The 14492-nt window shown below is 41.9% G+C and overlaps 1 protein-coding gene across 2 annotated transcripts; it reads right to left on the reverse strand.

Moving 5' to 3' along the window:
- Positions 1–222: 222 nt before the first annotated feature.
- Positions 223–6608, reverse strand: ASB12 (ankyrin repeat and SOCS box containing 12). 2 transcript variants are annotated; one of them, XM_003940952.4, is made up of 3 exons: positions 6435–6608; positions 813–1659; positions 223–454 (listed from the first exon to the last, which is right to left on the reverse strand). In XM_003940952.4, the coding sequence occupies exons 2-3, from the start codon at positions 1633–1635 to the stop codon at positions 321–323; spliced, it is 957 nt and encodes a 318-aa protein (XP_003941001.3). In that variant the 5' UTR covers positions 1636–1659; positions 6435–6608; the 3' UTR covers positions 223–320. The 2 variants fall into 2 exon arrangements, with proteins under 2 accessions (XP_003941001.3, XP_010349985.3); XM_010351683.3 differs by lacking the exon at positions 6435–6608 and adding an exon at positions 6297–6413.
- Positions 6609–14492: the final 7884 nt, after the last annotated feature.

Below are 14492 nucleotides of genomic sequence, written 5' to 3' on the forward strand. Positions count from 1 at the left end.
TTACAGGACAACACAGCTCCCAAAACTCTCTAAGGGATCTCATTGGGGAGGTATAGGCCATTGGGTTAGTTTTCCTTTTTTCTCTTACAGACTCCTGTGCCTGTCAGATACCAAACCATTTGCCATTTTTCCCCCATGGCCAATCATACCCCTTCCCTCAGTAACGCCCACCTCCCCATCCATGTCCACACACACCAGACACAGCAGACATTGGGACTTATTTTCTGGAGAATTTTATTGTGGAGCTCTAATGCCCTCCAGCTACCTGAGTCTCCAGGTGGTTTCTGAAGGCATCATAAGTTCCTGGGCAGACTGCAAGATTACAGTTGGTGTTTGAGATAGCTAATCAGCACAGGAGGAATATCCAGCTGGTTGATGGCTTGTAACTGGCCGGCCTGGCACAGGCCTCTGCGGATGACTAAACGGGCCTGTGATAGGAGCGACTGTGGAGTGGCTACAGTAAGAAGAAACACATCATGAGGAGCAATTATCAGCATAATTCTCCCACCCAAGCCTAAATCCACCCTCCCCTGACTACTACAGTCTTAATGTTCTATCCTTTCCAAGAAATAAAACAGTCATTGGCAGAGCCAGAACCAGAAATTGGGCTAGTGCTTCCCACCCCCACCCAACCTCATCTTAGTGACCTTTCTCGAACATGGAATACATAGCCTTTTCTCTACTGGGGCCCCAGGAGAGGGAGGAAGATAGAGTTTTCTCTAATGCATCTCAGAGGATTGATTTAGACAGCAATTTGTGGCCCTGGGACCCCAAGCCAGGTGGACTATGAGGCTGGCCTGTTTACCACTCACCTCGGGCCTGTAGCAGCAATGCAATGCCTTTATCATCTTGTGATGTCAGGTCAAAGGAGAGAGATGGAAGGTAGATATTAGCACCAAAATCGATTAACAGCTGGATGTACTCTGGCTCACAATTATGGTGGAGGCAGATTTCAAGGAGGGTGCGGGGTCGTGGGACACGAGCCAATAGGCCCTGGTCAGTGCAGTTGTAGTCAGGGTCTGCCCCGTGGAGCAAAAGCAGGCGGAAGCAGTCCAGGTGCCCATAGACTGCAGCCAAATAGAGGGGGCCAGAACATGAAGCTATGTTTGATGCCCAGACCGGTAATTTAGCTTTGACGTTGGCCTCTGCACCATGGCCTAGGAGCTCCTGCAGGATAGCAACAGCACCATCACGGGCAGCTGTGAGCACGGGAGAACAGTTGTTGTAGATGCTACCACCAGGGCAGGCACCAGCTTCCAAAAGCACACGTACACAGTCCAGATGTCCATGACTGACAGCAGTGAAAAGTGGCGTCTGTGCCTTGACATCCAAACTATCAACGTCAGCACCATGTGCCAAAAGGACTCGCAAACAGCTCAAGTGGCCATAAGAAGCAGCCAAGCGCAAGGGTGTCCCAGGAACGCCCCAGCCACTCCTGCTGTTGATGAAACGTTTGTAACGCTCCTGGTGCAAAAGCTGGTCCAAGGTATAGGAGTCGTTGTCATACACTGCTTGACTGAGAGCCTGCTTTTCCTCCTTGTCGGTGTCTTCCTCCTCCTTGTCGGGCTGCAGGAGGGAGAAAATCTTGGTGATGTCCATGAGGTTCATCTTGGCTAATTGGAGAACTATTCTCATTATGAGCACAAGAAAATGCCAGATCTGTGGGTGACAAACAAGTGGGAGAGAATGAGGGTACCCATCAAAAGCCTGAATGCCAGCCTCCATTTCAACCCCTTGGCCCCTGTCCTTTACCATCAGTCTATTCATTCATGGGTCTTCTACTTCTTACTCCCAATCCCACTGTCTTATTTCAGGCCCCAAAGACACTGCCAAAACAGGTCAGGCCATTTTATAGTTTGATGCCTTTGTATACACTCTTCTGTCTGCCCCTCAAACTCCTACTTCTAGGAAGCCTTCCTTAACATGCTCCTCTTCTTGCTCAGGGATTCCAAAGGATCACAACTAAACTTTAGCTATACGTTCACACCACATTTCAGCTTATCTACACTCCATTAGTGTATAAACTCCAGGGTGACAACCCTGTATTCATTTTGCATTCCTCTGCCCCTAGTAGGGCTATATCATAGCTGGAAATTTGGTAGATGCATTTTCCTCAGTTCAGAATGTGTGGATTAGTAAGGTGGCTCTGGCCTGGCACTGGCTAGGCTAATAGAACCATACTTTGTGATGTCAAGCTGTCATCAATCTTTCAGGGCAAGCCCTTAACTCCATTTTCACATAGTTGAACTCTTCATAACCCTTCATATATGACTAAAGCTCTCTCACCCAAGCCTTACATAACCTTCCCTCAGATGAAGGCCCTACATCTCGGAACAGAAGTATTCAGGAAATCGGTATTGAATGACATTTACTGATTAAATGAAGAGGTGGCATTACAAAGAACATATTTCAAATAAAATGAAAACAGATTGCAGGAAACAGTCTAGGTTTCCAGGGCAAGTTTTCCTCTCTGATGACAACTAGATTCTCCCCAGGACCAATTTAATCCAGGAGTTCCTTTGATTGCCAACACTGCCTCCTCATTCTTCTGGCTTAAGTCTTTTTTCATCCTCTCTGTCTGGCCCAGCCTAGAGCCTTTGTCTCAAAGTTCAACTCTTCTCTTCCTACAGTCCTCAGGCCCTACAAAACCACTCCTGGCTCAATGACTAACCCTGACCTTACCAATCCTGTTCCTAAGTGCTTCAGTGTCAAGGTTACCCACCTCAGTTTGAAATGTCATCAGGGTGAGCGGGCAGGTTTCTCAGAGCTTGAGTTTCCATACTTTCACATACCCTGCAGCCGAGGGCTCAGGGCCTCATCCCTCCTTTTATTCACTGATTACCCCCACCCCTCTTTGTTAGTCTACCTCATAGAAAGAAAATTATGAGGTAGGTGGGTGGGGTCACCTGAAACTTTAGGTCCCTCCCCACCCACCAGCATCAGTTCCATATCTGGTATTTTTATTCATTCTTGGAGTGCAATGGAAAGGACAGGATTTTAAAAATCCAGCAGACCCAGGTTTCCAGCTCAGCACTCCAAGATTCTAGCTGAATAACCTTGGGTAAGTCTCCTTCTTTCTTTGGAATTCAGTTTCCTCATCTATAAGACAGAAATGATAGTCCCTTTCTCATGAATGATTGTTAGGAGTAAGAGAGCTACTAGATAGTAAATCTTCAAAGGTGAGCTTCTTTTCTCTGCACCTTCAGCCTCCTCACACTGGCTCTTCCCCCTCAACTATCTTGGGAGACAAAACAATAAACTTGTATGATTCTTTGTCTCACTCTAGCTATCAGTCTCTTCATCTCTCCCTTCTTTACCAAACAGATCCAAAGAGTTGGCTACTATGTACTTCACCACCTTCCATTCACTTATCCATTATCTACAGTCTGGCTTCACCCATCCTCAATCACACACCAAAAAAGCTTTTCCAAAGGTCATCTTTGTGGCTAAATCCAGTGGATGTCTTGAAAATCTTTTCTTCCATGACTTTTTTGGAATATCTATCCCTACAGATGACTCCTCCCTACAAACTCCTCTATCAGCTTCCTTGCTAGCACACTCTCCTGATTTTTCTCCCCTCCCATTCTCCCCTGAAATATTTATGGTCTCTTCTCCATCCTCTTCTCTCCAGTCCTAGCCCTTTAGCTCTCACTTTTATTCTTATTATTTCAAGCCTCTCTGTCCAAGCCCCCAGCTCTCTCTTTAGCTCCAGGCATGTATCCACTGAGTTTCGTTAAGCACTTCAAAGATAGCAGTATCACATCAGCACCACTACCACTATGAGTAAACTTGATCCATATATCATTTCCTCACCATCTATCTGGTCAATGAAACAAAAAACCAAGACTCATCTCAATCTTCTTGCATCTTTACCCCACTCTCATCAAATCCCATCAAGTCCTGTGGATTTTACCTACTAGAGACCTCTTCAGACCATCTGTGCTCTTCAGGGACCATTCCTATTGCCAGTGCTTTATCTAGGCCCCCATTGCCTTTTGCCTCAGTAGTTATAGTGGTCTTATAAGTAGTTTCCATTTTCAATATTTTCTCTACATTTTTGCCAAAGTGATAATTTAAAAATACAAATCTGATCTCTACCAATCCTCTGTTTTAAATACCTTAATGGCTTCCCTTTCTTTCCAACTACAGACCAAATACCTTAGCCCCTCTCAAAAGGCCTTCATAAACAAATATTTGCCAATTTCTCCAGCCTCACTTCCTATTACTCCTTGACTTATATCCTGAGTTCCAGCGACAAGAGACAAGAAACAATGGCTCTCCATATACACAATGTTTCTTTCTGCCACAGGGAACTCCTTCTGCCAAGTTAATTCCTCCAGAGTCTATGCTATAGCACTATAGCAGTTATCACGCTGTATTGTAACTCCTATATGGGTCTTTGTTTGCCTCCAATGCAGATAAAGAGATCATATATAGTAGTGGTAAATGTGGGAGTTCTGCTTCTACCCCAGCTCTAGCATTTAGTAGCTGTGTGACCTAGGGCAGGTCATTTAATCTTTCTGTGCCCATTTCTTCATCTGTAAAGACAAAATAATAATAGTACCTGCCTTGGAGAGCTGTTAGGATTAAATGAGTTAGTACATAGTAAGTGCTTAGAATAGTTCCTGAATGTAGTTATCAGTAACTATTTTTACTATGATGATGATTATTACTTAGGTCTCCATTTTCTATAGCTATTGTTCCCTACTTAATGTCCTAGAACGTCAGAGCTGGAATGGACCTTGTAGATCCTTTAATTTAATTTTTTCAATTTAGAGATGAGGAACCAATGTTCAGAGTGGAGCACGGACTTTAGTATGGTTACATGATTGTTATTGTTAGTTGTCTCATTAACAAGAAATCAGAATACACTTATAATCTTGTGCTTTTCAAAGCAATTTCATGCAGCAAAATAGGTAATATTACCCCCAATTTGTGGATGGAGGAAACTGAGTCCAGAGAGGGTAAGGGGTTTTCCAGATGCCTTACATCAATGCAATATCAGAGTCAGAAATAGAATACAGATTTCTCTACCCCTCCTCCTCTTCTTTCCATTACAACATAAAACACAAATGCAATCCCCCCCTCCTTGACTCCAGCAGAGTCACATTGCAGCTCCCAGGATCTTCAGCTTTTGAATGTCTTGCTGAATTCCAGAGACTTCAGTAATGGAAGGTTCCTTTACAAATAATTTATTCTGATAACCTGTAGGGATTGGCTCCTTAATATTTTGGAGAGGGGACTGGGGTCTGGGGAGATAAAGTGGCAGGGAGTGGTAGAAGGAAATGCCAAAGCTCTCGGTGAGGTCATACCAAGAGCCCGCAGCAGAGCTCATACAATGAGCCTCCAGAGGGAGACCAAGCCATGCTCTCCAGCTGGCTTTGGCAGTGGAGTGAATTGCGCCTCCATTAGATAAGGACAAAATCCAGCTAGCCTATTGACTAACCTCACATTGCTGTAGTTTATTAATCAAAGAGTTATTATGGGCCTGCTATGTTCACAGAGCTTCTTCCTGACCCTAAAGATGTAGGAGTTATAAACCTTTTTTTTTTTTTTTGTGATATTGGTTCCTGTGACAAACTAGTGAAGTCTGTAAACCCCCTTCAGAATGGTTTTTTACTTAAAGGAAATCAATTATATTAAAATGCTCCTTTAAAATGCATGATATAGTAAGAGCAAGGTCTAGTAATAATTTCTAAGTGGTAATAAATGACATTTCAAGATCTCTGCCACAACTGTAATATGATATGAAATATCTGTGATTTCTTCTGGTAACCAAGTTACAGGAACCTGTAAGGCTACTGTCATTTGCTGCCTGCATTCATCCTTGAAGGAAATAGTAAATTTTAATTTGAGGTTAGGGGAAAAAAAGGTAATTGTCTACTCATTTAAGTTTCTGGACTCCTTGAACTCTATCCAAGGCCCTCTTAGTGTCTGTGAATCCAGGTTAAGTACTCCTACAGGAAAGTGGTTGGTTTCTGTGCACCCTAGAGCATTCCTTCAGGCATCGGTAGGACGTTTTTAAGTCTCATCTTCCTTCTCCCACCCTTAGGAGTTCTGCCCTTACTTAAACCAACTCCAAGGCATCCATACACACAGACTAGCCAATATCACACAGGGACACAAAGACTAATCTCTACACTCCCTGTAGTGTATAATCGCAATTTCTCTCAAGTAGCAGTCTGTTTAGACCCTGAGATCCTAGGCAGACATATCCTCTTGAGACACACAAATCATGAAACTGACATTATATCCCTCCTCCCTCCTCCCTCCTCCCGGTGGGTTATTCTAATGACCTTCCAAGCGCCTCTCTCAACTCCCACCATGTCCCAGACCCGGCGGAAACAGCCTACAACGGGTGGGTGGGTGATCGCTGGTCTGCAAGCCCGCAGGGGTCACTCCTCTCAAACCGGTCCTAGGCTCCAGGTACTCACCGGGCTTCAGCCTGAGGCCGTGTTGCCCGGGGTCGCTGCCACCGCAACTCTGTAAAACACTGGGGCCCTGGTGGCTCCTCCTTAGGAAGCCCCCATGGCCCCAGCCTGAAGCAGCTGGGGCGCTCGGTTCCCACTGTTAACAATGCGGCTGAAAGACTAGGAGTCAGCCCCCAGTCTTGGTCCAAGGGGCTAATTTTAGGCTACCCTCCACCCCCTCTTCCCAGGCTGTGTTATCTTACCAGTGCCATTCTGGGAGCGATTTCAGCAAGAGGAGGGGCCCGCCCGCGGGGAAGTCCTGGTAGGACTGACTGACAGATAGACAGGTGCCTGGCGAGGCTAGTGTTCCTGCTCCCAGCCTGTCTTCCTATATCCCTCCCTGCCACTCAAATGGGAGCCAGGATGAGGCCCCTGAGCTGTGGGTGTTCCCACGCCTCCACCAGGGGGCACTGAGAAGGCCCAGTGTCAGCCTAGCACACTTTTTTTTTTCTCTTCTGAAGTGAGCCTCTCTGCAGATCCTCGACTCTTTGCCCCTTCCCTTCCCCTACTTCTCAGAGTGAGGAGGAAGGTGGGAAGGAAAAGCCTCCATAACAGAATGTGTTCTCACTCAGCTTTTCTAAAGCTTAAGAAGGACTTGGTCATTTATAAAGACCTTCCCAGCCCACTAACCCACCAAGCTCAGCCTGAAGAAAATACTACAGCCTCCCACTCTCACCCCAAATCATCACCATCATCAGTTTAATGTGTCCAGCACTGGGAACTTTGTCAAAAACTCAGCTCTCACTTTTTCTGCCCCAAAACAGCCCTCTAGGGATCTGAACCCAGATATTATATCCTCCATGTCACCTTGTTTCAGGGAAAAGAGCCCCAGATCCTTCATCTATTTTTTTCAATCTGGTATGTATTTAGCTCACTTCCCAGTCTTCTCTACCTCATTCATGAAGTGCCAAAATATGCTTGCACATTGATAGTGCCAGGGAGCTCACAGAAGACCAGATAACTCCTCTGGAAAACGTCAGAATGTCCTAGTGTGATCAGTGACTCTGAAGATCAGAAATATCAAAAAGCATACCAGTTTAAGCTTAGCTTAAGCCAGCAGACTTTGCCTGAGGCTTTACGCAAGCCCGATTAGCAGTCAACAAATAAACCATTATGATGCTAAAGATGAGAGTAAGGTGTTACTCTTGAAAAAAAAAATTGCAGGATTTTTAAATGTAAGTTTTTGTTGAGATAATTGTAATTTGAATGTGGTTGTGGAATTAATACAGAGATTCCAAGTACACTTTACTGAGTTTCTCCCAATGCTAACATCTTTCAACACCATAGTACAGTATCTCAAGTATGACATTGGCATTGATACAATCCACTTATCTTATTCAAATCTCCCCAGGTTTACTTGTATTTTTTTGTGTCTATGTGTGTACATTTAATTCTGTGTAATTTGATCACATGTAGCTTGTGTTTACCACCTAAGGCAATATATGGAATAGTTCTATCCCAATTAGAATATTTCGCATTGCTTTTTACACTCATATCTACTTCTACCTCCTTCCCATTCTTCCCACTTTGGTCCCTAACCCCTAGAAACCTCTAATCTGTTCTTCATATCTATAATTTCAAAATTATATGAAGTAAACCATACATTATATAAACATTTGGAATTAACTTTTTCACTCAGCATGTCCTTGAAATTAGTTCAAGTTGCTGCATGTACCAAGTTTGTTTCTTTTTACTGCTAAGTGTGATTTATAGTAGGTATGCAGCATAATTTGTTTAACTATTGACCTATTGAAGGACATATGGGTCCTATCTACTATTTGCCTACTGTGAATAAAGCTGCTATGAACATCTGTGTACAGGTCTTTATCATTGTATTTACATAGTAGGGTAAAATGACTCCTTCAGATTTACTATTCCATTTCAAGATTGCTTTAGCTATTTTAGGACCTGCACCTCTTTATGTAAATTTTAGAATAAGCTTGTTTATGCTTACAAAAATTTTGATAGAAATTGTGTTAAATCTATACATCAGTTTGGGGAGAATTGAGTGCTTTGCTATACTGAGTCTTCCAGTGTATACACATGATATGGTTTTATATTTATTTAGGTCTTCTTTGATTTCTTTTATCATTTTGTAGTTTTCAGCATATGGAGTGTATGTTTTTTTAAGCACATACCTAAGTACTTCAATTTCTGTGGTGTATTGGATTTCGATTTGGGTTTTCATATGTTTAGTTCTTCTTCTTCCATATGTTTGTTTCTTCTTAGAAATACAATTGGTTCGGAGACTTCTGCCAAGATGGCCAAATAGGAACAGCTCTGGTGCACAGTTCCCAGTGAGAGTGATGCAGAAGGTGAGTGATCTCCACATTTCTGACTGAGGTACCAGGTTCATCTCATTGGGACTGATTAGACAGTGGATGCAGCCCAAGGTGGGTGAGCCAAAGCAGGATGGGGTGTTGCCTCACTCAGGAAGCACAAGGGGCTGGAGAAATCACTCTCCTAGCCAAAGGAAGCCATTAGGGACTTTGCCTGACACTCTGGCACTCTGGCTCAGATACTGTGTTTTACCCATGGTCTTCACAACCTGCAGACCAGGAGATTCCCTCCGGTGCCTACAATACCAGTGCCCCGGGTTTCCAGTACAAAACTGGGTGGCTGTTCTAGCTACAGCAGTTTTTAAATTTTTCCTCATACCCCAGTGGTGCCTGGAATGCCAGCAAGACAGAACCGCTTATTCCCCTGAAAAAGGGGGCTGAAGCCAGGGAGCCAAGTGATCTGGATCAGCAGATCCAACTACCATGAAAACCAGCAAGCTAAGATCCACTGGCTTGAAATTCTCACAGCCAGCATAGCAGTCTGAGCTCAACCTGGGATGCTCCAGCTTGGTGGGAGGGGGAGAGGTGTCCACCATTGCTGAGGCTTGGGTAGGCAGTTTTAACCTCACCTGTGTAAACAAAGTCACCAGGAAGATTACACAGCATCTGGGTGGAGCCCACGGAAGCCTAGCAAGTCCTCTGCAGGCAGACTGTCACTAGACTCCCTTCTTGATGGGCAGGGCATCTCTGAAAAAAGGCAGTAGCCCATCAGGGACTTACAAATAAAGTCCCTACCTTCCTGGGACAGAGCACCTGGTAAACGCGGGGGTTGTGGGTTCAGCTTCAGCAGACTTAAATGTCCCTGCCCAGCATCCCTGAAGGGAGCAATGGATCTCCCAGCAGAGTACTTGAGCTCTGGTAAGGGACAGACTGCCTCCTCTAGTAGCTCCCTGACCGCAGTGTATCCTGACAGGGAGACACTTCCCACCAGGGACTGACAGACACCTCATGCATGAGAGCTCTGGCTGGCATCTGGCAGGTACCCTTCTGGGATGAAGCTACCAGAGGAAGGAATAGGCAGCAATATTTGCTGTTCTGCAGCCCCTGCTGGTGATTTCTAGACAAGCAGGGTCTGGGATGAAACTCCAGCAAACTCCAGCACACCTGCAGCAGAGGGGCCTGACTGTCAGAAGGAAAACTAACAAAGAGAAAGAAATAGTTTCAACATCAACAGAAATGACATCCACTCAGAGTCCCCATCCAAAGGAAACCAAACTAAAAGACCAAAGGTAGATAAATCCAAGAAAATGGGAAGAAATCAGCATAAAAAAGGCTGAAATCTCCAAAAACCAGAATGTCTCTTCTCCTCCAAAAGATCATGACTCCTCAACAGCAAGGGAACAAAGCTAGATAGAGAATGAGTTTGACAAATTGACAGAAGCAGACTTCAGAAGATGGGTAATAACGAACTCCTCTGAGATAGAGGAGCATGTTTTAATCCAATTTAAGGAAGCTAAGAACTTTCAAAAAAGGTTAGACAAAATGCTAACTAGAATAACCAGCATAGAAAATAATATAAACGACTTGGTGGAGCTGAAAACAGCACAGGAATGTCATGAAGCATGCACAAGTTTTAATAGCCAAATTGATCAAGCAGAAGAAAGGATATCAAAGATTGAAGATCAATTCAATGAAATAAAGTGAGAAGGCAAGATTAGGGAAAAAAGAGTGAAAAGAAATAAAGCCTCCAAGAAATATGGGATTATGTGAAAAGACTAAATCTACGTTTGACTGGTGTACCTGAAAGTGTCAAAGAGATTGAAACCAAGTTGGAAAACACTCTTCAGGATGTTATCCAGGAGAATTTCCAAAACCTAGCAAAATAGGCCAACATAAAATTTCAGAAAATACAGAGAACACCACAAAGATATTCCTTGAGAAGAGCAACTGCAAGACACATAATTATCAGATTCACCAGGGTTGAAATGAAGGGGAAAATACTAAGGGCAGACAGAGAGAAAGCTTGGATTACCCACAAAGGGAAGCCCATCAGACTCACAGCAGATCTCTCGGCAGATTTCTCTCAAGCTAGAAGAGAGTGGGGGCCAATATTTAACATTCTCTAAGAAAATAATTTTCCACTCAGAATTTCATATCCAAACAAACTAAGCTTCATAAGAGAAGGAGAAATAAAATCCTGTATGGACAACCAACTGCTGAGAGATTTTGTTCACCACTAGGCCTGCCTTACAAGAGCTTCTAAAGGAAGCACTAAACATGGAAAGGAACAACCAGTACCAGCCACTGCAAAAACGTACTAAATTGAAAAGACCATTGACACTATGAAGAAACTGCATTAACTAATAGGCCAAACAACCAGCTAGCATCAAAATTGCAGGTTCAGATTCACACATAACAATATTAACCTTAAATGTAAATGAGGTAAATGCCCCAATTAAGACACAAACTGGCAAATTGGATAAAGAGTCAAGACCCATTGGTGTACTATATTCAGGAGACTCATCTCATGTGCAAAGACACAGATAGACTCAAAATATAGGGATGGATGAAGATTTACCAAGCAAAGGGAGAGCAAAAAATAAGCAGGGTTTGCAGTCCTAGTCTCTGATACAACAGACTTTAAACCAACAAAGATCAAAAGAGAAAAAGCACGGCATTACATAATGGTAAAAGGATCAATCCAACAAGAAGAGGTAACGATCCTAAATATATATGCACCTAATACAAGAACACCCAGATACATTAAGCAAGTTCTCAATGACCTACAAAGAGACTTAGACTCCACACAATAATAGTGGAAGACTCTAATACCCCACTATCAATATTAGACGGATCAACAAGACAGAAAATTAACAAGGATATTCTGAAACTGAACTCAGATCTGGACCAAGTGAACTTAATAGACATCTCCAGAACTCTCTACTCCAAATCCACAGAATATACATTCTTCTCAGCACCACATCACACTTATTATAAAACTGACCACATAATTGGAAATAAAACACTCTTCAACAAATGCAAAAGAATAAAAATAATAACAAACAGTCTCTCAGACCACAGTACAATAAAATTAGAACTCAGGATTAATAAACTCCCTCAAAACCTCACAGCTACATGGAAACCGAACAACCTGCTCTTGAATGACTACTGGATAAATAATGAAATGAAGGCAGAAATAAAGATGTTCTTTGAAATCAACAAGAATGAAGACACAACATACCAGAGTCTCTGGGACACATTTAAAACAGTGTCTAGAGGGAACTTTATAGCACTAATGCCCACAAGAGAAACTAGGAAAGATCTAAAATTGACACCCTAACATCATCATTAAAAGAGCTAGAGGAGCAAGATCAAACAAATTCAAATGTTAGCAGAAAATAATAAATAAGTAAGATTGGAGAAGAACTGAAGGAGATAGAGACACAAAATACCCTTCAAAAAATTAATGAATCTAGGAGCTGTTTTTGTTTTGTTTTTTTAAGATCAACAAAATAGATAGAATGCTAGTCAGACCAATAAAGAAAAAAAGAGAGAAGAATCAAATAGATGCAATAAAAAATGATAAAGGGGATATCACCACCGATTCCACAGAAATACAAACTACTATCAGAGAATACTATAAACACCTCTATGCAAATAAACCAGAAAATCTAGAAGAAATGGATAAATTTATAAACACTTCCACCCTCCCAAGACTAAACCAGGAAGAAAGTGAATCCCTGAATAGATGAATAACAAGGTCTGAAGTTGAGGCAGCAATTAATTGCCTACCAACCAAAAAAACTCCAGGACCAGACAGGTTCACAGCCAAATTCTGCCAGAGGTACAAAGAGGAACTGGTACCATTGCTTCTCAAACTATTCCAAACAGTACAGAAAGAGGGAATCCTCCCTAACTCATTTTATGAGACCAACATTATCCTGATACCAAAACCTGGCAGAGACACAACTAAAAAACAAAATTTCAGGTCAATATCCATGATGAACATTGGTGCAAAAATCCTCAATAATATACTGGCAATACGAATCCAATTGCACATCAAAAAGCTTATCCACCACAATCAAGTAGTCTTCATCCCAGGAATGCAAGGCTGGGTCAGCATATGCAAGTCTATATAGGTAATCCATAACATAAACAGAATCAAAGACCAAAACTACATGATTATCTCAATAGATACCGAGAAGGCCTTTGACAAAATTCAACAGCTGTTTATGCTAAAAACTCTCAATAAACAGGGTATCGTTGGAATATACCTCAAAATAATAAGAGCTATTTATGACAAACCCACAGCCAATATCATACTGAATGGGCAAAAACTGGAAGCATTCCCTTTGAAAACTAGCACAAGACAAGGATGCCCTCTCTCACCACTCTTACTCATAGTATTAGAAGTTCTGGCCAGGGCAATCAGGCAAGAAAATGACATCAAGCGTATTCAGTTAGGAAAAGAGGACATGAAATTGTCTCTATTTGCAGAACACATGATTGTGTATTTAGAAGATCCCATCATCTCAGCCCAAAATCTCCTTAAGATGACAAAAAAGTTCAGCAAATTATCAAGATACAAAAACAATGCGCAGAAATCACAAGCATTCCTATACACCAGTAATAGACAGACAGAGTCAAATTACAAGCGAACTCCCATCTGCAATTGCTACAAAGAGAATAAAATACCTAGGAATACAACTTACAAGAGATGTGAAGGACCTCTTCAAGGAGAACTGAAAACCACTGCTCAAGGAAATAAGCGAGGACAGAAATTGATGGAAAAATATTCCATGCTCATGGACAGGAAGAATCAGTCTCATGAAATTGGCCATACTGCCCAAAGTAATTTGTAGATTCAATACTATCTCCATCAAGCTACCATTGACTTTCTTCACAGAATTGGAAAAAAATCACCTTAAATTTCATCTGGAACCAGAAAGGAGTCATATATGTGAGTATTTATTTCTGGAATTTCTATTCTGTTCCATTGGTCTGCTTGTCTGTTTTTATGCTAGTACTACATTGTTTTAATTACTATGGCTCTGACTTGGATTTCCAGTACTGTTTTGAATAGAACTGATGAGAATGGATATCTTTGTCTTATTCCTGACCTTATATGAAATGCTTTCAATCTTTAACCATTGAGTATGATGTTAGCTGTGTACTTTGCCCATTTTTAAATTAAATTTTTGTCTATTATGTCGAGTTTAGGAGTTCATATATCTGAGACAGTAAACCTTTATTAGATAAAAGTTGTCAAATATTTCCCACAATTTTGTGGGTTACCTTTTCACTTTATTTGGTTCTCTTTCTATGCTGCTATTCCAAGTTTTCACATTTGACAATGCTCCTATTCTTTCCTTGCTGGAATTACAGTGTTCTCTGAAGTGTGGTTATTTGCTGCTATGGGCTTTCTTTGTGAATAAAACGAGCATGAGACACCTCTAGTCAGCCATCTTGATAATGTCTCTTTTTCAATTTTTTAATAATGAGCTTTGCTACATAAAAGTACTTAATTTCAATGAAGTTCAGTTTATCTATTTAATGCTTTGTGGTTTGTGCTTCTTCTATCCTCTACAAATGGACTGCTAAATCCAAGGACATAATTTATACCTGTTTTTTAAATAATAGTTTTACAGTTTTATCTATTATATCTGGTTTGTTGATCCATTTGAGTTAATTTTTGTATATGTTGTGAGGTAAAGATCCAACTTTTTAATTTTCATATGCAAAT

Source organism: Saimiri boliviensis, chromosome X, assembly GCF_048565385.1.
Source record: "Saimiri boliviensis isolate mSaiBol1 chromosome X, mSaiBol1.pri, whole genome shotgun sequence".
NCBI classification, from domain to species: Eukaryota; Metazoa; Chordata; class Mammalia; order Primates; family Cebidae; genus Saimiri; species Saimiri boliviensis.

Bases quoted from the DNA above. Each gene is read 5' to 3' on its own strand.
- ASB12 (XM_010351683.3), bottom strand. From the start codon at position 6,326: ATGGTGGGAGTTGAGAGAGGCGCTTGGAAG. The intron at 1,660-6,296 runs GTCATTAGAATA...TGTCACCCACAG, and splicing joins TTGAGAGAGGCGCTTGGAAG to ATCTGGCATTTTCTTGTGCT. The intron at 455-812 runs GTGAGTGGTAAA...TTCTTACTGTAG, and splicing joins ATTGCTGCTACAGGCCCGAG to CCACTCCACAGTCGCTCCTA.